The sequence below is a fragment of the Leptonychotes weddellii genome, chromosome 2, assembly GCF_054177405.1.
Source record: "Leptonychotes weddellii isolate Sample4059 chromosome 2, ASM5417740v2, whole genome shotgun sequence".
Taxonomy (NCBI): Eukaryota; Metazoa; Chordata; class Mammalia; order Carnivora; family Phocidae; genus Leptonychotes; species Leptonychotes weddellii.
Genome location: NC_138370.1, coordinates 23,652,169 through 23,675,456, shown reverse-complemented (window position 1 = coordinate 23,675,456; position 23,288 = coordinate 23,652,169). Strand labels below are relative to the sequence as shown.

General features: G+C 35.0%; 1 protein-coding gene and 1 pseudogene across 1 annotated transcript in view; both read right to left on the bottom strand.

Moving 5' to 3' along the window:
* Positions 1-23,288, bottom strand: part of LOC102739174 (WRN RecQ like helicase) — a 133,192-nt gene that overhangs the window by 92,197 nt on the left and 17,707 nt on the right. The window contains exons 2-8 of the mRNA XM_081812890.1: positions 9,539-9,711; positions 8,202-8,308; positions 7,450-7,562; positions 3,778-3,923; positions 2,983-3,131; positions 1,969-2,118; positions 674-746 (exon numbers count right to left, since the gene is read on the bottom strand). Of these exons, the coding sequence (XP_081669016.1) occupies positions 674-746; positions 1,969-2,118; positions 2,983-3,131; positions 3,778-3,923; positions 7,450-7,562; positions 8,202-8,297 (727 nt within the window). The 5' untranslated portion in view covers positions 8,298-8,308; positions 9,539-9,711. The remainder of the gene's footprint in view (positions 1-673; positions 747-1,968; positions 2,119-2,982; positions 3,132-3,777; positions 3,924-7,449; positions 7,563-8,201; positions 8,309-9,538; positions 9,712-23,288) is intronic.
* LOC115940360 (small nuclear ribonucleoprotein G pseudogene) lies at positions 18,242-19,871 on the bottom strand (annotated as a pseudogene).

Here is a 23,288-nt window from a genome sequence, read left to right as displayed (position 1 = left end):
TAACAACTCCGTAGATCAATACAGGTGCTTATAATATTCTGTTCCTCTTAGTGCTCACAACTATGCAATAGGTATGTGGCTATCAGCTACATTCCAAACATGGGGAAACATGTAAACCTCAAGTCACATGGCAGGGATTCCCCTTTGATTTCTGTGACATGAAAGCCCATGCTCTTCCACTCTACTATGCAGGTCTGCTATCGCTGACCTATTGAGGTATCTGAGAAAAGCACTGAAGTTGAACAAAGTGGCCATACTTTTTGGAGAAAAACGGCAGTTATCTTACCCTAGAAAAAATTTAGAAATTTAAACCAGGACACTATAAAGTAACTAGTACACTTTAACTATTTATAGCAAGGATGTAATAATCTCCAGCCTGGGAGATAATTGGTTGTGTCACTGATGTTATCAAAGCCACAAAGCCCCACCTAAAGAAGCCTAAGGAATAGCAATGTGACAAAGCAGTAGTAAGTCCTCCTCTGCCACAAGTAATGTGCCTGAAACTCTAATCTTTGACCAGAGAGATCTCACACCCTATTGTCAACACGGTTCAGACACTCAAGAAGTTGTAACACTAAACAGTTTGCACATGTGTAAATATTCACTTTTTGAAGATAAACCTCACAAAAGAGCAAATTCAAATTTTATCTTTTATTTTTAGAGCACCACATACCTTTTTTATTTATAGCAAACCTTTGCACAGCACCACCTAAAATCTCTAATTTTTGATAAATGATGAGACCGGCCTATTAAGAGAAAAAGCAGAAAGGTGAAGAGTATGCTAAAGATAACCAAAATAAAGCTATATGTCCCATCTTTAGAAAAATCCAGAAGAGTGACTCCCAAAGCACCCAAAAAGCTGCATTCAACTTACTGTGTTACACAAAGATCTATGTCTTCATTAAATCACCACACCAATTTCGAGAACGGAGAAAGTAAGCTGCTTGCGCCTTAAAAGTTTTAAATTTTTATCTTTTAATATTCGATATTTAAGGAGTTATCCAAATCAAGTAACTTATAAGTGGGACTCCAACAAAATACAATCAAGTAAGAGAAATCTGTTTTGGCGACACATATCCACTCCCCCGTATCTCATTAAATCAGCTGTGAATGTCGGCGTATGAACAGCCCTCCTTCCAGGCACTGTTAACAGGAACAACCAAGTCACACTGATTTTTCATGAATAAAAATGCTACAGAACTTGCACGAGTTCTCAACAAGTTCTACGATTTTTTTTTAACAGTATGTAAAGGAAAATTATCACCCTATTTCCTGACAAGATTGAATTTTTTTCTGTTTTTAAAAAAAGGAGTTTCCAGGCCTAAAAACAGATGCAAAAAGGGAAACAACAAGATATTCATCTACAAATGAAAGTATAAATTAGGGAAAAAGAAATCCACAGGGACATAAAATATATTTTCTGCAAAAAACAAAAACAAAAAACAAATAATACATTAAGATAAGCCCAAATTTCAGTATGTATGAATATGTAAATATGAAAATACAACTGACTAACAGCAGTGGAAAGCTAAATTTGGAGGTAATTTTCCTAAATTTTTAGCACATTTTAAATGTAACTGTAAGAAATAATGCCAGTTTCAATATAGAAACTATAATTATTTTTATCTGAAGTTGTTTATAAATCAAATACATCATCAGTACCATTTGCATTTACTCAGCCTGTGTTTATTAGCTTTCCATGTTTTCAGAGAGATTACATTTATTACACATAAATTGGACATTATTTTGGCTTCATGACAATTAAAAATACTAGCACTTTGATTGGTACTTGCTAATTAGTATTGAGAATTATCAGTTTCACTGAATGTCTTCTTAAGCATTTTTAATGCCAACCTGATTTAAAATATTTTAGTTGAGTTTGTACAACCATTACAACAAAATTCTTCTAAAGTAATTTATTATAAAGTATAAAAAACACATCATAATTTAAAGATCTTTGGTACATACATACGCATCAGTGGCTGCATATAGTTTCTGATCCTCAGTGAGAGGAAAATCACTCCAATTGCTACAGCGGATAGATCTGTCTTTCAGAAGCTGTTTGCCAAAGAGGTGTTTAACCAAACCAGTGAGGCTCCAGATCTCTGTACACTTCAGCTAGAAGTAATGAAAAATCAATACTGCAAAAAATTCTATTTTCAGATATTCCTAAATACCATCAAATGCCCATGCCGCAAATAAAGTTGGAAATGTTATCACCAAAATATATGGCAGAGATAGTCCTTAATAAATTTCCCATCACTAGAAACCTCATTTTCAGTCCACATTATAAGAACTGAACTCTGGAATTTCCCCAATGTAGGTATTAAAATTCTTGGACTGTAAAAGTATTATTCATGGAAAAAAGCTGGATAGGTTGGTACGCTTTCTATCCAGCCCAGTGACTATCTGGCTAAACATGTGAATTTAACTTAATGACTACATTAATAAAATATGTGAAATAAGGGTGACGGAATTGATGGCCAAACCTCCACTAAGCCCATCATACCACAAGAGCTACATTATGCTTTCCCTTAAAAAAAAAAAAAACTGTTATTGGTATAAATGGATCAAAGGGAAAAACTTAAAATACAATATTTAAATATACAAATATATGAAATAAAGTGAAATAGTACTAAAGGGGGGTGCTAGCTTAAAGAAATTTCTCTAAGGCAATGGATTAGAACTGAAGGTTTTCATTATGGAATACTCATTTGGGACTTCTTTATTGTTACAATAACATACAGCTTAAAGTATTTTTTTCAAAATATCTAACATTCAGATAGATGGGACATTCTGTGAAACACAATCTTGTTTATGAAAATAATATATGTACTACATCTACCTTTTTTTAAGTTTTTATTTAAATTCCAGTTAGTTAACATACAGTGAAATATTATTTTCAGGTGTCCCAACATGGTGATTCAACACTTCCACACAACACCAGGGGCTCATCACAACAAGTGCACACCTTATGCCTACCTTTTCATTGGCAACATCTGTCAGCTCCACAAAATTCTTCAAATCGATATCAAAGTCACGCAGAAGTTTCTGCTGATCTCCTTTGATTCCTACACCTGCTTTTTTAATTGCTTCATTTTCAAGCAACATTTTTAATCCCTGAGGAAAAACTGTAACATTTTATTATTATTTCCATAGGTTCTATCAAGTATTATTGATTTATTTTCTACTTCTTACACATTCTATGTTTATATTTAAATTTGTTTATGTTAAGCTTAAATTCAGAAACACATTCACCTTGAGTATTTTTTTAAAAGATTTTATTTACTTATTTGAGAGAGAGAGCACAGAGGGAGAGGGAGAAGCAGAGAGCCCAATGTGGGGCTCAATCCCAGGACCCAGGGATCATGACCTGAGCCAAAGGCAGCCACTTAACTGACTGAGCCACCCAGGTACTGCCACCTTGAGCATTTCTTTTCTTACCTAAAGCAAAGTCCTGACTGATAAATGACAAGAAAAACAACTGGTTTGAAAACTTCCTCTGCTAACATTAACAGTATATTCCTGATCATTTAGCCCCTCAAAACTTCAGTTCTATACTGTCTAAACCAGGAATAATATCAATACCTGATGGAGATGTTGTAAAAATAAATAAAACAGGGATATGAATGAATCAGATGGAACATGAATACTTCAATAAATGTAAGGTGATGAGAGAAGCACCAGCTAATTCAAAAGCTTAATTTTATAGGGATAAAGTTGACATAATACAACTATCAACCATATAAAAATTAAACAAAGAAAAGAGATACCAACCTGACATAGAAGAAATATGAAACAAGTAACATTTGCTCTCTGACACACATAACTGAATCAGTGCAACTCTGCTCAGTTTCCCTTTATTGTATATTGGTGGCCATTCCATGTCAAATCCTACCACACCTCCAGTAGATAGACTGGTGCTACAGGGGAAAAACAGTGCAAATTAATTACATTAAAATTTTAACTTCTATATAACTTCTGCATTCCAAAAATTAAAAGACAAGCCATATATGGTAGAAGATATCTATGATACAAATACCTGATAATAAATAGCCAGAAAATATTAAAAATTCCTTGAAAAGTTGGTAAGAAAAAGACAGATAATCCAGTAAGAAGAAGAAGGAGGAGGAGGGGGAGGAAAAATATAAACAGGCAATTTCCATAAGAAAATCCAAATAGCCAATAAATCCAAATAAATATGTGAAGACATGAAATCTCACTTGAAATCGGATGCAAATTAATCGATATAATTTCATATATATATGAGTGGCAACAATTAAAGTCTCACAGTATCAAGTGCTGAGAAAGATATCTACCTGTGGAACTGCTCAAACACTGGTGAATGTAAATTGGTAAAATCCTTTTAGAAAAGGCTTTGACAATATTTAGCTGAAGATGTATAAACCCTATGACCTGCAAGTTTTTTCTCATAAATATATCAAACTCTCAGATGCAAACAAGCAGACAGATGTTTAAGAATGTTCACTGCAGGAGCACCTGGGTGGCCCAGTCGGTTAGGCATCCAATTCTTGATTCCAGCTGAGGTCATGATCTCAGGGTCTGGGACTGGCCCTGCATCAGGCTCCGCGCTCACGGGGAGTCCACTTGAGGTTCCTCTCTCCTCTCCCTCTGCCTCTCCCCCCACTCACACTCACACGTGTGCGCGCTCTCGCTCTCTCTCTCGCTTTCTCTCTAAAGTAAATAAATCTTTAAAAAATAAAAATTTGCTTTAAAAAAAGAATGTTCATTGTAATACTGCTCTTACTGGCAAAATGGAAACAAACTGTATTTCCATCAACAAAAGAATGGACAAATTGTGGCATACAGAAACAATTAAATATTATATATAAATTAAAATAAAGCTACATATACCCAGAAGAAAAATTCTCAAAAAACATAAAATGTTGTGTTTTTGACTCTCATAACAGCATATGATATTTGGGGATATAAAAATATAGATATAATAGAAAACATGTGAGGGAATGTTACACACTGAACTCATGATAGAAGGTATCTCAGAGGGCTGCAGAGGGGAGAATCAGAAAGGACATACCTGGGGTTTCAGCTGTATTTTATCGTAACATTTCTTATTAAAGATTTAAAGAAAATGGATATTAAGATTTGCTAAAGCTAGGGTTTTGTTATATTATTTTCTATTTTTGTTTATATTTGCGTATTTTATAATTTTTAAAAATTAAAAATGTGTATCACAAAAGAATCTCAACTTCTGTGTTGGGCCAAGATGGAGTAACAGTGATCGACATACCTTTCCTCTATGAACAAACAGAAAATTGGACAAACAGAAAATTGGACAAAATAGGTAAACAACAACAGTTTTCAGACACTAAACAATAGGCAATACAGGACTATGCTCTCTGAGGGAAAGGAAACCATGCGGGAGCCCTACTGCTGCCCCCGCTTTCTATCTGGACTTTCCAGACACCAGAACAGGGAGAAGTCAAAGCAGAGCACTGAGTTAGGGAGACAGGGTGCAGAGCCAGACACGCTGAAGGAGCTGGAAGTAGTTTCTGGAGAGGAGGGAGCTAGGCAAGAAAGAGTATGCACAAAGAACAACCAGGGAATCATCAGATGAACAATTCCTAGGGCTTACATGCAGGAAAGAGGCATTAAAGCTCTGAAAAGTCACCTTAGAGAGTCTTGTTGATCGCCTGGGGCAGTCAGCAAAGACTCCATAAGGGTCACACCTTATTATAGGGCTAAATTATTCCCAGAGTAAAGACTCCTATCGACCTACCCTAATAAAGCTTAAAAATAAAGGCTCAAAAGGTAAAAGCTGATCTTCAGGTAACTTAACTGCCTGACAGAGCAAAGCTCTTTTCTTTGAAGAAAAAGAAGCAAATCCAACACTCAACAAGGTAAAATCACAATGTCCAATCAAAACCACTGGCAGTAGGAAAAAACAGGAAAATGTGACCCCTAAACAGGATAAAAATCATTTCATAGAAAAAATAACTAAAATAATGGAATTAACAGACAAGCACACTAAAACAACCATTATAAATATGCTGAATATGTTCAAATATTTAAAAGAAAACATGAATCTGAGAGCCAAAATGGAAGATATTTTCTAAAAAGAAACAAATGGAACTTCTGGAGACGAAAAATACAATAAAATTAAAAATTCACAGGACGGGATGATGGACACTACAAAAAAGTGAACTTGCAAACATAGCAAAAGAAACGATTCAAACCAAAACACAGAGAGAAAAAGAATTAAAGAAAAACAATAAAAGACTGAAAGGGAAGAGAACCCCATGACCAATGACACAGTATTAAGCAATCCAACCTGTGTGTATAGAGACTACCAGAAGGAGAAAAGAGTAACAGGATAAGGGGAAAAAAAAAAATCTAAAGAAATATTTTAAATCTGATGAGACTAGAAACCCACAGACCCAAACAGCTCAATGAACCCCAAGCAGGATGAAGACAAACCACACTACACAAAGGCATATCATAATCAAATTGTTGAAAACCTGTGATAGTAAAAATCTTTAAGGTAATCAGTGGGGGTAAGAAAAAAAAGTCTGCCTATCATAATGTACACAGAATTCATCGGAACTACATTCCTCAAATCACTTTAAGCTTATTGCCTTTAGATATGACATGCTAGAGCACTGACAAAGGTAAGATGGTGGAGTTAATATATAATCATAAATGACCGATTTTACCTTCTCTATGAGACAAATTTTGTTCTATATAATGAGACCCAAAAGTGGGCAGTTAACCAAAGTAGGAGTGAGGACACCTGAATACTATTTCTAGAATTCATCTACCACCAGAAGATCATTAATAAATAGATTAACTTACCTCTGTATCTTTTAACCATTGCAATGTACAACAGTTTAAAAAAAAAAAAAAAAGACAGGTATACAACTTCAAAGAAGATCTGAATGAATTCCCTACTTCTCTCCTTGTAAAATGCTTTAAGAGCCTTGGATTGCATTATTGCATAGTCCTAATTTACAAGGCAATTTTAAAAAATACTAACAGTCATTTCTAATGTTCTTAGGAATCATTTGCTAAAGGCAACAGAGCTGATCACAACCATTATTCACTACTACGTTGTTATTTTTAATGAAATATAAAAGGGGCACTTGGAGGTTGAATAATTCTTGCATTTTTTGGTCCTACATTGGTGAAATAAACAATGTGCTTATTTAAGTATTTAAATACTGAAAGTAACAAAAAATTAGGTAATAGAAAGGATTATGAATGAACAAACAGGTACATTACACATTTAATCCAGTGATTTTAAGATTTTTTTAACATAAAATTAGAACTTGTCAAATGATATTCTACATGTAGAAATGATTATCTATGGAACACACCTTAACTATAAAATTCAGTATACTTACAAATACTGTTATAATAGTTATCTTCTAAGGGTCCAAATTCAAATGAAACTAGAAAATTCAAATCTCTTACCTAATATCTTCCGACAGAAAAGAACAATCACTAGCTTCAAAACTATAAACAATGGATCCAGTGAATTCTAAGAAAGGGAGGTCATCTTCGAAAACACTCTTCTGAATAGATGCCTTGAGTTAAATAAGATTACAGAAAGGCACAAATAAAGTTAAATAAGAGATGTTCATGGAAAAATTAAAGTTCAGTGAAGCACTCAAATTATAGTTCTAAGTTTTATCAACTAATGTTCTATAGACTAACGAAGTCATAAGGACAACATAGCAAAAATAAAGCCATCCAAAAATTATTTTTCTAAAAAGCTTATTTGCAAACTTCTAATCCTATTTTCATAAGAGCACTTATTTTGTTAATTTTTTTCTGTAATTATATTAGTATTCTAGATGTAATAATGTTGCCTTTAAGTTTCTGAAGAGTGGCTGGTGGATCTTGAATCTAAGAAAACTTAAACTTGCTTATGCACAAAAATTCACCAAAATAAATACTGTCTAAATTATCTAAATTAGAACAAACTAGTAAGGTCAACCATACAAACTAGATAAAAAGGTAAAATACAGAGTTAGAATCCCCATTTTGTAAACTCCATTAAAATTTAATCCCATTCACCCAATAAATGACTAGGTTGTGGTTCAATCACCCAACAGCAACTAACTTAAATGGTGACCTGCAGTTTACAAGTGAGGACTGACTGATTTTACAGTCAAATTTACACTAAATTTCCCATCTGAAAGAATAATTGGTGAACCACATACCTTTCCTTCTACTGCAGGACAGGTCTCATTCTGCACAGACATCCATTCAGGAAGTTTCCGCTGCTGTGGAGTTGTTTCCAACTTTTTTTCATTCATCTTAGTAGGCTCTAGTTGCAAAATTCAAAAAACAATTACTCTGTGAATAAATATAGTGCAATCTTTGAAAGAAAACTCAGAGAGAGGCCTGTGGATATGACTGAAGAACCAAACATGCACATTTAAAGTTATGGCATTTGGCCCACATGTAGATTTTAAGAGCTGGACTTGCAAAACAAAAGGAAACATATAATACGCTGGATCTAATAATTATATATTTAGTAGTATTTCTTCTTTTTAAAATAAGTGAGCCAATTTAATTGAGTTCTAAGGTTCTAGTAGTTTCAAAATCCTATTATTCTATGACGTTGATCCTTTCAAAGAATAATCTTTATCTCATCACTAACGACAATCCTTGGGTGTGTAAATTCTTACAGATTTTGACATCTTTAATTTTCTTATCATCTGTCCTAAGATCTAAGTAAACTCCGCAAACTGTTGGACTTGCCCACAAGTCTACTTGAAAAATGAATTTTTAGACAGAACAGCTTTCTTATATTAAGAGTTTTTTTTATTAAGCTCTTGGCCTAGTAAGTGAACAAATTTCCCTAAGAATAAGAGTTTCACAGAGGATATTTTTAAAAATCTGTTACTAGCTGTGAGGGCTCTTCTCAATGTAAACCACCTGTAAAGAATGGTTATAGAAAACACAATCAATAGGAGAACCATGACAAACTCTTTTTGTTAATGGCAAATGGATCCATACTCTGGTGTGACCTAACATACTACATTGAAGTAGCTTTAAGTTCTTAATAAATCTTTCCAACTCCAACCTTAGTTCCTATTATCTCAAATTTCTAGTAAAGGGGCAGCAGTTTTAAATATATACCTGAAGATTCTTATGATGAAATATGTTAATATGAAATAATCACAGCAACTATTTATGATTTAGGGATAACCTGTTATCCCTATTGGATACTTAGCAATATAAACCCTGAAGAAATTACACAGTATCAGCAGGTATCCATTTTAATTGCTCATTTTCTCAAGCATGAACCCCCAAAACTGAGAACACTGATAATTTATAAAGGAAACTTTTAAAAGATTACTGTAGCAAAATTTTCTATATAGAACCAACTCCACCACTCTTACGCATTGGGAAGGAAAGGGTTAAGAACAGGTTGGTAATCCACTCAACCTACTGGGGGAGGGGAAATGAAAGACCTCAGCCCTGGATCCCAGTAATACACTAATGACCTCAAACCAGAAGGTAGCCTTGTAAACCTATCAATGATACTTACTAGCAGAAAAATACCAAAGAGGGGCGCCTGGGGGGATCAGTCATTAAGCGTCAGCCTTTGGCTCAGGTCACGATCCCAGGGTCCTGGGAACCAGCCCCAGGCTCCCTGCTCAGCGGGTAGTTGCTTCTCCCTCTCCTATACCTCCTGCCTGTGTTCCGGCTCTCGCTGTCTCTCTGTCAAATAAATAAATAAAATCTCAAAAAAAAAAAGAAAAATACGAGAGTACCTATCTAGAAAATGCTGTTCGCAAGATATAGCTCAATTATCTTGACTGCTCATCACAAATGAGCCTGGAATTATGCATTTATTAATTTATGGCTGAAAAATGGGGGGTAGTCAAGTAAGCTGTGTAACTAAGAGAATATAAAACAGAGAAGTTCCAAAACCAACACAACTTCCTTTGTGCAATTTATTAATTTTTTTTTTTGCACACATTGCTCAAAACTATTCTGTTAATCCAAAACCATAATGTGTCCTATTGCAAAAGAAAAGGACATTTTTGGAATCTGTGTCTGACAGTCTGGGGATCCTCCAAAAAAAGAATATGCCATCTGCACTTGGTGCTTGCTTGTATTCTTTGAATCATTAACAAAGTTTGGCTTTGGGTAAGATCTATGATTCACTGAATCAGAATGGACAACTCAAGTTTGGGTGTTACATTTATATTATATTAATAAGATAAAATATGTAAAACATGTTTTTATAAAACGTTTTACAAATGTTAGTAGTTACTAATACATTTATATGTGTCACAAATTCAAAACTCTTAACAAGAGTTAAAAATTAAAAAAAAAAAAAAAAAAAACAAGAGTTAAAAATTGACCCCAAAGTGTACTTTTATATATATTTTGTTCTTAATCTTAAAATATTATTTTTATGAAGTCGGAAAACAAGTTTTTGCTATACACAGAGTAGATAATTTGCAAAACTGCCAGAAAATTGTGGTTTCTGCAAATAATAGACAACTCTATAAAAATAACTATAAAATCTTGGAATTTTGTAAGTAATTCACTCACACTGCCAAAACAGAAATAAACTTCAGTAACTCTTCCCTGAAGCCACCTATAACACTAAAATAATTTTAATTTGAAATGGCTAGTTTTCAGATGTAAAATTTCTTTTTACACACAAAATTCTGTCTAGATGCTTCTAGGCAAAGAATTTAAAAGTAAACTTGTTTACAGACCTAACATCTTTGTCAAATTTACTTAGATCTCAGGACAGATAAAAGCACACAGCAAATTAAGGTTGCAGAGTAATTTGCAACAAGGAAATTCTTCAAGATACCTGAGGATTTTAATCGTTGATCAGATAAAGGTTATTCTCGGAAGGGATCTGAGTCATTGAATAATAGAATTTTTTATTTATATATTTAGCTGTTATGTTGTTGAGTATAAACACCTTTGACAAGTCTTTTTCTAAAATCAAGTCTTTTATCATCTCATAACACTTCATCTTGTACCATTAAAAGATCTTAAATTCCTCTTTGAAATAAATACAGATGGTCCCTGACTAACAATGGTTTGACTTGGGATTTTTCAACATTACAATAGTGCAAAAGCAATACACATTCACTAGAAACCATACTTGAGATTTTGAACTCGGATCTTTTCTTGTGCTAGTCATGTGTGTACGACCTTCTGTGGTGACATGGGCAGCTCCAGGTCAGCCACACAGTCACAAGAATAAACAACCAATACGCTGACAACCATCCTGTAACCATGCAACCATTCTGGTTTTCACTTTCAGTATAATATTCAATAAATTGCATGAGATATGCAATACTTTATTATAAAATAGTCTTTCTGTCAGATGATTTTAGCCAACTGTAGACTAATCTAAGTGTTCTGAGCACGTTTATGGTCAGCTAGGCTAAGCTATGATGTTCGGGAGGTTAGATGTATGAAATACATTTTCAGCTTCCGGTGGTCTATCCGGGAAGTTCTAAGTCAAATAAGATCTGTAATATACTTTGATTTGCTTCGGTTTGGACTTTCCTGGAATCATCCTGCCTGTCTATTTACCATTATCTGCTACTTTTCAATCTTGGTGACTTTTTTAAAGGCTGCCCCTAAACAATATACACCTGGGATTTTTATTATTTTTTTATTTTTCTATTTTTTTGTTTTGAATAGTCCCATTGAACATGTCTTTCAATAGGGTAATTCATCTCATTTGCATTTAGTGTAAGAACATGGGTTTTCTCTTTCATCTTACTTTGATTAGTATTTATCTTACTTTCTTCAGTTCTTACTTTTTTCAAATTTCATACCATTCATACTCTTTTTCCATTATCAATGACAAAACGTCAATTTTTTTCCATCCTACTATTTCCATACTATCTCAGGAAAATACTGTAACAATATCCCTTCCCCACCATGACCCTATACTTGCACTGTCCTGTTTTTACTTCCACACCCTTCTAATGACTGCTCTTTGTTGATGTGGTTTTGGTTACAGCCTGTTAGTTTTCTTAGTATTGCTCTTCTTTTTCAACAATCCTTACTACTTTTTAAACATTTTTATTATAAATTTCATCATCTGTTATATGTAAATATATTGTTTACTATGGTTTCCTCTTCCCTTTGTCTTACCCCTCTTGAATTTTTGTTCTGACTCGATTGTTTAGAGAACTCTTTAAATTATTTTCATCAGGTAGAATACGAAGGTAATAAACTCTGATTCCCTGTATATGTGAAAATGTATTTCTTCAAACAGATAGAATGATGTGTTGGCTGAGCATAACAGTCCCTCAGCAGTCTGTAGATATTCTTACTGTCTTCTACCTTTTGATGCTGCAAGTAAGAAATCCATTATTTCTCTGATGCTTTTTCTATTGTAAGTCATCTATTTCCCATCTGGAAGCTTGGAAGACTTTCAAGGATTTTTGTATTTTAAGGAGCCTAAGCATAAACTCTATTCGCCTTGGGATCAGTGAGTCCTTGGAATTCTTTTTCTTAAGATCAGAAAAATTTCCCCTCAATATGGGTTGAATTGTATCCCTCCTCAAAAAAAAAAAGTGTTGGGAGTTCTAACCTCAGTACTTCAGCATGTGGCTCTTTATTTGGAAAAAGTCATTACAGAGATAATCAAATTTAAACAAGGTTATTACAGTGGTCTCTAATCCAAACTGAGTGGTGTCCTTACAAAAAGGGGACAGACATGCACTGAGAGAAGATGATGTGAATAAACACATGGAGAAAGAGCCATCCATCTACAAGCCACAAAGAGAAGGTCTCGAACAGATCCCTCCCCCACCACCCTCCAAAGGAAACAACTCACCAACAACTTGATTTAGGACTTCTGGCCTCCAAAACTATGAGACAATAAATTTCTGTTAATCATGGAGTTTGCAGCACTTAACTATGGCACCTGCAGCAAACTAATATACCCCTATTTCTAGTTTGGTTATTATTTAGTTATTAACCGCCACTATCTCTTCCCTTTTTTCCTTCTACAACATTTATTCACATGCTGGTGAATTTCTTCCTGCCTGGATTTCTTCTCCTAGACTCTTATTTTTTCCTTCCTGACTACCATCTCTTTAATTTTGTTCTTTGTATTTTAAGATACTTTTTACACTTGACTTCCAAGATGCTAATTTCACTCCCAATGGTGATAGTCCTTTTCAGTTTGTCTACTGAATTTTTATAATGTTAAGATCTTGATTGTTAGTTCCAGAAAGTTTCTTTATTGCTCTAGTTTAGTCCCTATTATTTCTTTCTTTTATAAAAGTTATAATCTAGTTCAAATATCTGTTTCAATAAAAGTCTCCTATTCTGGGTGTTCTTCAGTCTTCTTTCCACTGATGCTGGCTTCCTTAGTTGGACTGTTACTTTCCTTTGCCTGTAAAACTGTTTACCATCAGCAGTCATCTGCTCTTAGAGTCCCTCGGGAAGCTGCGAACAGGACAAAGATTCTAAGTCTTCCACTGAAGTATTAGGAGGCAATTTCTCTATTCACAGGTCTCCCAAATTGTAATCTCAAGACCTAGACCACCAGAACACTGAGCTCATCAGTACAACTCCTCTAGAAGCACTCTAAGACAGGAAAGATCAAGTAGGCATCCTAGGACCAGCTGTTCAGTTCATTCAACAAATATCTATTTTGTTTTCAGCCATATTTGTTCTACCACAGTAATTCCACTGAGTATTTTATTGAGGGAATTATACATGCAATTTTCTTACCCTGCAATTTTCCTTTTCAACCACTTTCAATTATTTTTTTTTCTTTTTCAAATTTTTATTTAAATTCTAGATAGTTAACATATAGTGTAATATTGGTTTCAGGGGTAGAATTTAGTGATTCATCACTTATATATAACACCCAGAGCTCATCATAACAAGTGCCCTCCTTAATACCTATCACCCATTAGCCCATCCTCCACCCACCTCCCTCCATCCATCCTCTTCGGTTCTTTTATTAACACATTTCCTGCTGAATCCACTGATAATACTTATAAAGACTTTTAGGTTTTTTTGTTTAGAAATTATTTTTTTAAAGATTTTATTTATTTGACAGAGAGAGACAGTGCAAGCAGGGGAAGTAGCAGAGGAAGAGGGAGAAGCAGGCTCCCCGCTGAGCAAGGAGCCCGACATGGGTCTCAATCCCAGGACCGGAGATCATGACCTGAGCCAAAGGCAGACGCTTAACTGACTGAGCCACCCAGGTGCCCCTAGAAATTATTTTTTATCAAGGGTCAACTATTCAGCTAAGCAAGCTTGATAGCTGTTGATTTTTCTCAAATACATGATTGTTCTCGATGCCCACTTCATTTACAAACAAAGGTCTATTCCAGGAGTCTACAACATTTTCAACTTGACGGCACATTCAGAAAATGAAAATATTTTTATAGCATACTAGGAAGGTGATCTGGGAGTGTGTATATGACATTTTGTAAAAATTGCATTATACCTTCATTGTAAAATTAAATTTTTTATACAAGAAACTAAGCTGTTTAGATGAACATAACTTTTGCATATTAGGCTTTCTGTGTTTTTTTTTTTTAAGATTTTATTTATTTATTTGACAGAGAGAGAGATAGCGAGAGCAGGAACACAAGCAGGGGGAATGGGAGAGGGAGAAGCAGGCTTCTTGCCGAGCAGGGAACCCGATGTGGGACTCGATCCCAGGACCCTGGGATCATGACCTGAGCCAAAGGCTGACGCTTAATGACTGAGCCACCCAGGCGCCCCTAGGCTTTTTGTTTAAAATGGCTACATACAACTCCTGATTAAAACCTTTTAACATTTTCTTAATATTCCATATAGCAACCATCACAGAGAAGCTTTATTAGCACAAGTGGTAGCAAATGGCAAGAGGCTCTGCTCTAAAAGGCTGAAAACTCCTTTTTCACTATTAACCAGCATTCCAACAACTCGACCTCTTTAAATTGTACTTCAAGAATGCTAAAGTTCTTTAAACCTAACAGCCTCTCCTTTTCTTCTACTGAAAACTATGTTAATTCCTTCTGATGATATAAACAAGTTTTGAATATAAATGAATTTTTTATATCAAGTATTTCAATATAGTATGCTAAAGCTCTGTCACAGGCATACGCTGAATTTGCTCTACAAGTATTATTAATTCATCCTTAGAACTCAAATGATACCAATTAAATGTCACTTTTAAAACTATTTTAACTTCACTCTCCCAAAGCTGAATTATCACTCTGAATCCACAAACTTTGTCAGTACATGTTAATATATTTTCCACATAATCATTGCACTTTTAAGTTAATTCAGGTACTCAAAATGTCAGTTAAGAATACTATTTATTGAAGCCGATAACTATACTTCAACAAATTTGCAAAGTAAAAACCATTCACATGGAATAATTTGAAATTTTCTTTTAGCTTATAAATCTTCTTTTAGACTGTCAATATACTTAATTATTGAAATAGCTAGCCACATTTACTCACCTAAAGCTGAAAAGAAGGTACTATAGTAGCTTAGACTTCATTAGGTTCACCATTTTTATGACTTCATTTAATGTGGAACTCAGAACTACAGGCAAAGTTTAATATATAGGAGCTTCTCTGTGAATAAGACAACTTATTACTTAGAATATCAGGGTTGGTTTTTTTTTTATATTGAACTAAATGTACAGCCTAAACCTTCCTGTTATTACCAGTCCCAGACTTTCACTGTTTTCATAAAATTTTGTATGTTTCAAGATATTCCCTTTGAATACTTCAGCTTTAAAACTTCTTTGCCAAGCAAATAATGTCCTCTCAAGCATTCTTCCTCAAGGATTCTATACAGCTTTCTAACTGAGGCCCATTACTAACATTTATGGATTCATATCTGCAATGAACACCTTTTTCATTAAATAATCTTCTGAATTAGTACTGTCTTCTATGTCTTTGACAAATCTTAAACATATCTTCTAACAGAATAATTGAGGATGGCAATTTTTCCATTTCTTTTGCCTTACTGATCCCTAACACAGTGCTCCACACAGGCAGGAAAAAAAGAGCACATTTGGCAAACTAGCAAAGTATCTGGGCTTTACTAATTGTGCAATCCTGTAACTTCTTGAGCTCTTGAGCTCAATCTGATAATCACAACCTCTTAAAAGAATTTTGTTCTCTGGGCGCCTGGGTGGCTCAGTTAAGTGTCTACCTTCAGCTCAGGTCATGGTCCCAGGGTTCTGGGATCGAGCCCTGAGTAGGGTTCCCTGCTCAGTGGGGAGTCTGCTTCTGCTTCTGCCCCTCCCCACCGAGCTCATGCTCTCTCTCTCTTAAATAAATAAATAAATAAAATCTTAAAAAAAAAAAAAAAAGAATTTTGTTATTTTGTGCTCAAATATTATTTCAAAAATTCAAACTTTTTTTAGTAAAATAGCCGTTTTATGAAAAGGTACCAGAGTATTTTGTTTGACACCCCTATTTCATTTGATTTAGCCTGTAAAGAATTATGGAAACACCATATAATTCTGAGATAATTTTTTACTTTAGAGACTAATTATTGATGAAATATTTAGTGTTACATTTAACTCACAAATCAGATGACGTTACAGCTTTAATCAATAAATTAGGCATTACAGTGGGAAAGCAAATACCTGCAGAAATTAAATTTATTTGAATATAAAATACTTAAAAAATAAAGTACCTTAAATACTATAAATCGGGGCGCCTGGGTGGCTCAGTTGGTTAAGCGACTGCCTTTGGCTCAAGTCATGATCCTGGAGTCCCGGGATCGAGTCCCGCATCGGGCTCCCTGCTCGGCAGGGAGTCTGCTTCTCCCTCTGACCCTCCTCCCTCTCATGCTCTCTGTCTCTCATTGTCTCTGTCTCAAATAAATGGATAAAATCTTTAAAATAAATAAATAAATAAATACTATAAATCCTTCATTCCTTGGGAAACGTTTCTTGTCAATTTTTTAGTTTGTCTAAATTCTTATGTTTTTTTTAACAAATCTTATCCCAAAAAACTTCCTTAATGAAAAAGACTAAACAAAAACAGTGTACTGAAATATTTTCAGTTAGTTTAATAATTTAAATTTTTTAAGCAAAATACACTTATAATCAAAAATATTTTTAAATGAGCTTCTGAAGTTACAGAGGTCTATATTTCCCTTATTAAATCAATGGAATTGTATTATGTTCAATTATTGATTATTTTTAGATATAACACTAGTATAAATTCTAAAAACAAACATATTATGAAATTCTATCATAATCAGGGTTTGACAAATTGTCACATCAAAAAGGCCATAATAAATAAATAATTAAAAATTAAATAAGCAAGAAAATTAACAAAATTCATTGTTTTCTGTTAGAAAATACTGATAAGAATTAGCTAACAATCATGCTCTTTTCTGTTAGCAGTAAAATAATTACAAAAATTAAGACAAAAATGAAAGAATTTTGGGGCACCGGGGTGGCTCAGTCAGTTAAGCATCCAACTCTTAATCTCAGCTCAGGTCTTGATCTCCGAGTTGTGAGTGTAAGCCCTGTGTGGAGCCTACTTAAAAAAAAAGAAAGAAAGAAAGAAGTTTATATACACAAACACATATAACTTCCCCAATTATTAAATAATATACACATACAAAATTAAAATAATAATTAGGAAATTATTTAACAGGAAAGTCAGGAGGAAGTGCTACAAAATACAGCCAGAGAACAACCCTGTCTGACCATGTTTACCATGCACAGCCATCCATGTTACTGTACTGTACGGACGGAAGTTTCTGTGATTGGTCCTGCGTAACAGACCACCCAGACCTGCACAGAGGCAGGCAGGTTAAAGAATGTCGTGTGTGAGACGTGCTGCTGAGTGATCTCGGGAGCCTGGCTAGTGGACATTAGCTAGCCTCCAGGTCAGAACTGGCCCTTCTGGTCTAGACACCAAGAGCTATAAATTTTGCCTTGCATCCCCTCTGGCTCCAGCCTGGGCTGGCCCCCCAGAATAGAATCCAAGAGGAGAGGCAAGCACATATGGCCCAGGCTCCTTGAAGATGTAAAGACATGATAACACAGAAATGCTGCTCGCTCCAAACCACACAGAGGCAAACAAATGTTTAACTTCACACATGGTCATTTGCCCTATAAATACCACCCTTATGGGGATGGTCAGTTGGAAGTCTCACCTGAGGGGAAGACGCTGCACCCAGGCCTGGCTGGAACCCCAGTCTGGCTGTCCCCAAAGGGTTCCCCAGTTAATGAGGTTAGATGTTGTAAGTACCCAATCGGATGTAACTCTTTTTTTTTTTTTACTATTATAAAAGTTTATTTAACAAAAAAGTTCAATATGAAAATGCACACGACCTGATTTTTATATTGTAGTAAAACAGGTACTATGGAGGGGACATGTGGAAGCAACTGATTTCTTCTGATGAACACACCCATTGTTTATACTCGCTCCAAGGCTTCTAATATGATGATACTATTTCCTCATATTACCACCATTCCAATACTGTTCTGTTGCCCACTAGGTGCCATCTCCACACATTCATCTATCACAAGATTCACAAACGGATCGATCCCCTGCAATATTCCTTGGACATGTCTGCCACCATTTAATTTCAATGATAATTTCTTGTCCATAAATTTTTTCAACTCAGGAGGGTGAGCTTTGCTCACAGTGTCTACTCGGTGAGCTCAAAGATGCCTCCAAACGGAATTCATGGCGTCCCTCACTGATGTAACTCTATCTTATTCTCCTTTACTGCCTACTATTGCCTTCATCTATGCATAGATTTCCCTTTTCTTCTATTTCCACTAGGTTTTTTACTTTATAATATCAATAAAGTGTTTTTCCCCTTTGAAACTGAGAGTATGGCTGCTGTGAATTGTTTCTTTAGAACAGTTACTTAACTCAAGTAGTTTACAAAAGGATCACCATATAGAATAATGTTCAAATATAATTTCACCTATTATAAATCTTTAAATGTTTCATAAAATGCTTTTATATGTTTAAAAACTATAAAAAATACGCAGCCATCAAAATCTTACCTTATAACCCATATCACTATGCTACAGCACAAATTGGAAGCCACTAACTTTGCTCCAGCTAACTCTTGCCAGTATGGACCCAGTGTTACCAGATCTCCCAGTTTTTCCAAAGATGAAGAAATTGCACCATGCAATCTTCCATTTAAGAGCAATATTCAAGACCCCTCTACAGGCCAAAATTTGGCCTGCGGGCCTTCCAATTTACTACTTCTGCTGTAGACAGATCGGTACCAAGCAGCTGGTATGGATATCCATAGTAATTTTTAAAGTCAATACACATTTACAAATCATTCTTTGAGTGAAATACTTGGGTACGTTTTTGTAGGAACTCTATGGAGTGAGTGATGGCAAAAAACTAGGAATGTGCTAACAAATGGCATTTCCTTTACAGAAGCATACAGAGGACAGAGTGTTTGGCTGGAACATCTACTTAATTAGAGCTGTAGCAAGTGAATTACCCTAGGAATGGAGCACATCCCCTTTTACCCCCATTTCTGAGTCTACTGTGTCAACTCACACTAGACTGGAGCATTACTCCACTTTTCTCTATGGCTTCAATAATAATGCTAGGAGCATGCACACAAGAAATCTACTTTCCCAAGCTGCCGAATTGTGAGTATAAACTATGAAGCCAGAGTGGGACATGGACCCAGTTCCTCCAATCCATCTACTACAGTATCAACTATATGCTTTACCAGTCAACTTATTTAAGGGCTAGTTTGATGGTCTGGTGTGAAAATTATTATGTTTAACCAGAGCGGAGGCTAAATGAAAGCCATCTTTTTCATGAAGGCAGGCCAAGGAAGTATTTTCCTGCACTACCAACATTTCCCTCAAAATAATTCTCTAGTTTCGGGGCGCCTGGGTGGCTCAGTCGTTGGGCGTCTGCCTTCGGCTCAGGTCATGATCGCAGGGTCCTGGGATCGAGCCCCACATCGGGCTCCCTGCTCTGCGGGAAGCCTGCTTCTCCCTCTCCCTCTCCCTCTGCTTGTGTTCCTTCTCTCTCTGTCTCTCTGTCAAATAAATAAAAAAATTAAAAAAAAAAAAATAATTCTCTAGTTTTACACATAGTTTCATTTTTTTTTAAACTTTTTTTTTTTTTTTAAGATTTTATTTATTTATTTGAGAGAGAGAGCACATGAGAGGGGGGAGGGTCGGGAGGGTCAGAGGAAGAAGCAGACTCCCTGCCGAGCAGGGAGCCCGATGCGGGACTCGATCCAGGGACTCCAGGATCATGACCTGAGCCGAAGGCAGTCGCTTAACCAACTGAGCCACCCAGGCGCCCCTACACATAGTTTCATTTTTAAAAATTAATCTCACCCAAAAAACCAGCATTCCTCAGAAAGATTTATATACAAGGATAGTCATTCTTGTTATATATGATAGTATTTAAGATATACAATGTAATATACAATATTTATAATGATAAAGAGTTGAAAACAGACATGTCCAACAACGGTAAAATAGTTAAATAATAAATTATGTCATATCCATAAAACAGAGCACTATGCAACCATTAAAAACATAATTTATCAAGTGAAAAAGCAAGTTAGACTCTAATTTTACCCAATAAATATGTATGTACTTGCATATGTATATATATACATATTCTACATAGAGGGACATATGTATACATGCACACACATATATATATACACCTATATATATATATAGGCATACATATACACATATACACATATTTGATATTTTTAAAGGTCTGGAGCAATGTAGAACAAAATATTAGTGGTTATCCCACAACTGAAGATGGTTTTTTATTTTCTTCTTTATACTTTTCTATATGTTCCAAATTTTCTATAAGAACATGTATTACTTTTAGCAATCGGGGGGAAAGTATGCCCAGAAAAGGGGAAGGTTGTTTGTCTGTCTGTTTTTAATGAACAACCAAGGCTACATTTTTTAATACTCTAGAACAAGAGTTAGCAAACTTTTTCTATAAAGAGCCAAACAGTAAATATTCTAGGCCTCATGGCAGATTGTCTCTGTTGCAACTACCAAGTCAGACATTGTGGCTCAAATATCATAAATACTTAAATAAGCATGGCTATGTTCCAATAAGACTTTATAGACAATGAAATCTAGATTTATACAGATTTCATAAAATTTTTCTTCTGATTTTTTCTTAGCCACTTAAAAATGTAAAAACCATTTAGCTCATAGTACAAAAACAAGCAGCAAGTCAAATGTGACCCACCACAAGTTTGCCAACTCCTGCTACAGAACATAGACAAAATGGTCTAAGACTGGAAAATGTCCAATGCTACTGGCATTAACAACTAGAGCAATTTTTTTAATCACCATAATACAGTGATAAAATACCTAATAAGAATACAACTTCTTACTAAAACCTTTTTGATATATTACTTGCAAAATAGACTTCATGATACCTAAATGAGTAGGCTTACTATACAGGGTTAGTAATATTAGCCCATTAAATGTTAAGAGATTATCTCCTAAAATTAGGAATTAGGTTTTGAAAAAAATTCATCTTAAATGATTTTATTTGACATCAATTAGATAGTAGGAAAGCTGTCTACTGCAGGCACGTTTAGTGCCTTTTAGTTCATGGCAATAGAAATATACCCATAAGATTCAAGATTTAAGTTAGAACAAATACAGGAAAATTAAGACCAACCGTATCCCATATTAAACTAAGAAGGGATAGCTCTTTAATTACCTAGCTTTTAAATCATACTCTACTTCGCGCTGTCAGAGTAGAAATTCATCTCAAGAGTACATTTTTCTACTTGAAATGGTATCATCTTCTAGAGAATGGACAAACTAACTCCTGTTTCATAGAAAGCTGGGTTTCAGTGGGTTAGCTCAGAGATGTCTTTGCTCCTAAAACCTTCAACTAATGCTGGGGTGCCTGGGTGGCTCAGTCGGTTAAACCTCGGACTGTTGGTTTCAGCTCAGGTAAGGATCTCACGGTTCCTGGGATGGAGCCCTGAGTCAGGCTCACGACTAGACAGAGTCTGCTTGATATTCTCTCCTTCGGCTCCTCTATCCCTTTCCTCACATGCGTTCTCTCTCTCAAATAAATAGTCTTAAAAAAAACCTTTAACTAAGGTAAGGAAATTAATACCTACTGTTACCATGGTAACTGATTTGCCTAATTGCTTGAGGGTTAAACTGAATAAAGCATCCCAACCTTCTTAAAAAGCATTAAAAAAAAAAAAAACCACTGGTGAGTTAAATGACACCTAAAGATAACCACTTCAGGGCCAGGAAAAAATTGTTAGTAAGTAATGCAATGCTTAACTGTTAGGCAATTATCTCGTTTAATGTGAACAAATTTTCACCTACTACTTAAAATGGTTCACCTGTATTTTGTTCAAAATATGTAAAGGCTAATCTGATCAAACACACCATTTTATAAATTCTGATTATTTAATCAAAAATCAAGAATGTTTACAATGACTCTGAAATTTGGTAACAAATGTCATAAAAGAGTAGATAAGCTATAATTTTAATTTCTCATCTTGGGTATTTATGCAAATTCTACAAATATCCATTGAGTTACACACTATTTCTCTGAGAAAGAAAACTCTATCACCATCCCTGTATAACAAAGGAAAGTGTATCAAAAAGGAAAACTAATAACAAAGACTAGCTAATTTTGTAAAAGTTAGCCAACTACTCTAGTATTAAAAATTATACTATGAAGAGGCAGGGAAGTAGAATGGAAAGAAATCTGGACTTAGAGTCAGAAAACCTAGGTTCCCACGTTGCTTTGTGTCAAGAAAAATTATCCAAAAATTAAAAGACAAAGAGAAGGCAGTATGTCCTTTCCATGTCCTATAGACGCACAATCCTACCCAAAGATTACTTCATTAGAGAATACACCTTTATATAACTTGTTATTTACTACTGATAAAAGTTGAGACTCTGTGAAGTTACTTGTTAACTTGCAAATTTCTGTCTAGCAAAGATACAACTGAATTCTGTCCAGTAGAAGAGATAACCTCAAAGGCTATGGGTTTTTTTTTTGTTTGTTTGTTTGTTTCTTTTGTGACAATTTATTTACTTGAATAAAAGTAAATGACATTTAAATGACATTTAAAAATAAGCATGTGGGGGCGCCTGGGTGGCTCAGTTGGTTAAGCGACTGCCTTCGGCTCAGGTCATGATCCTGGAGTCCCTGGATCGAGTCCCGCATCGGGCTCCCTGCTCGGCAGGGAGTCTGCTTCTCCCTCTGACCCTCCCCCCTCTCATGTGCTCTCTCTCTCTCATTCTCTCTGTCTCAAATAAATAAATAAAATCTTTAAAAAAAAAA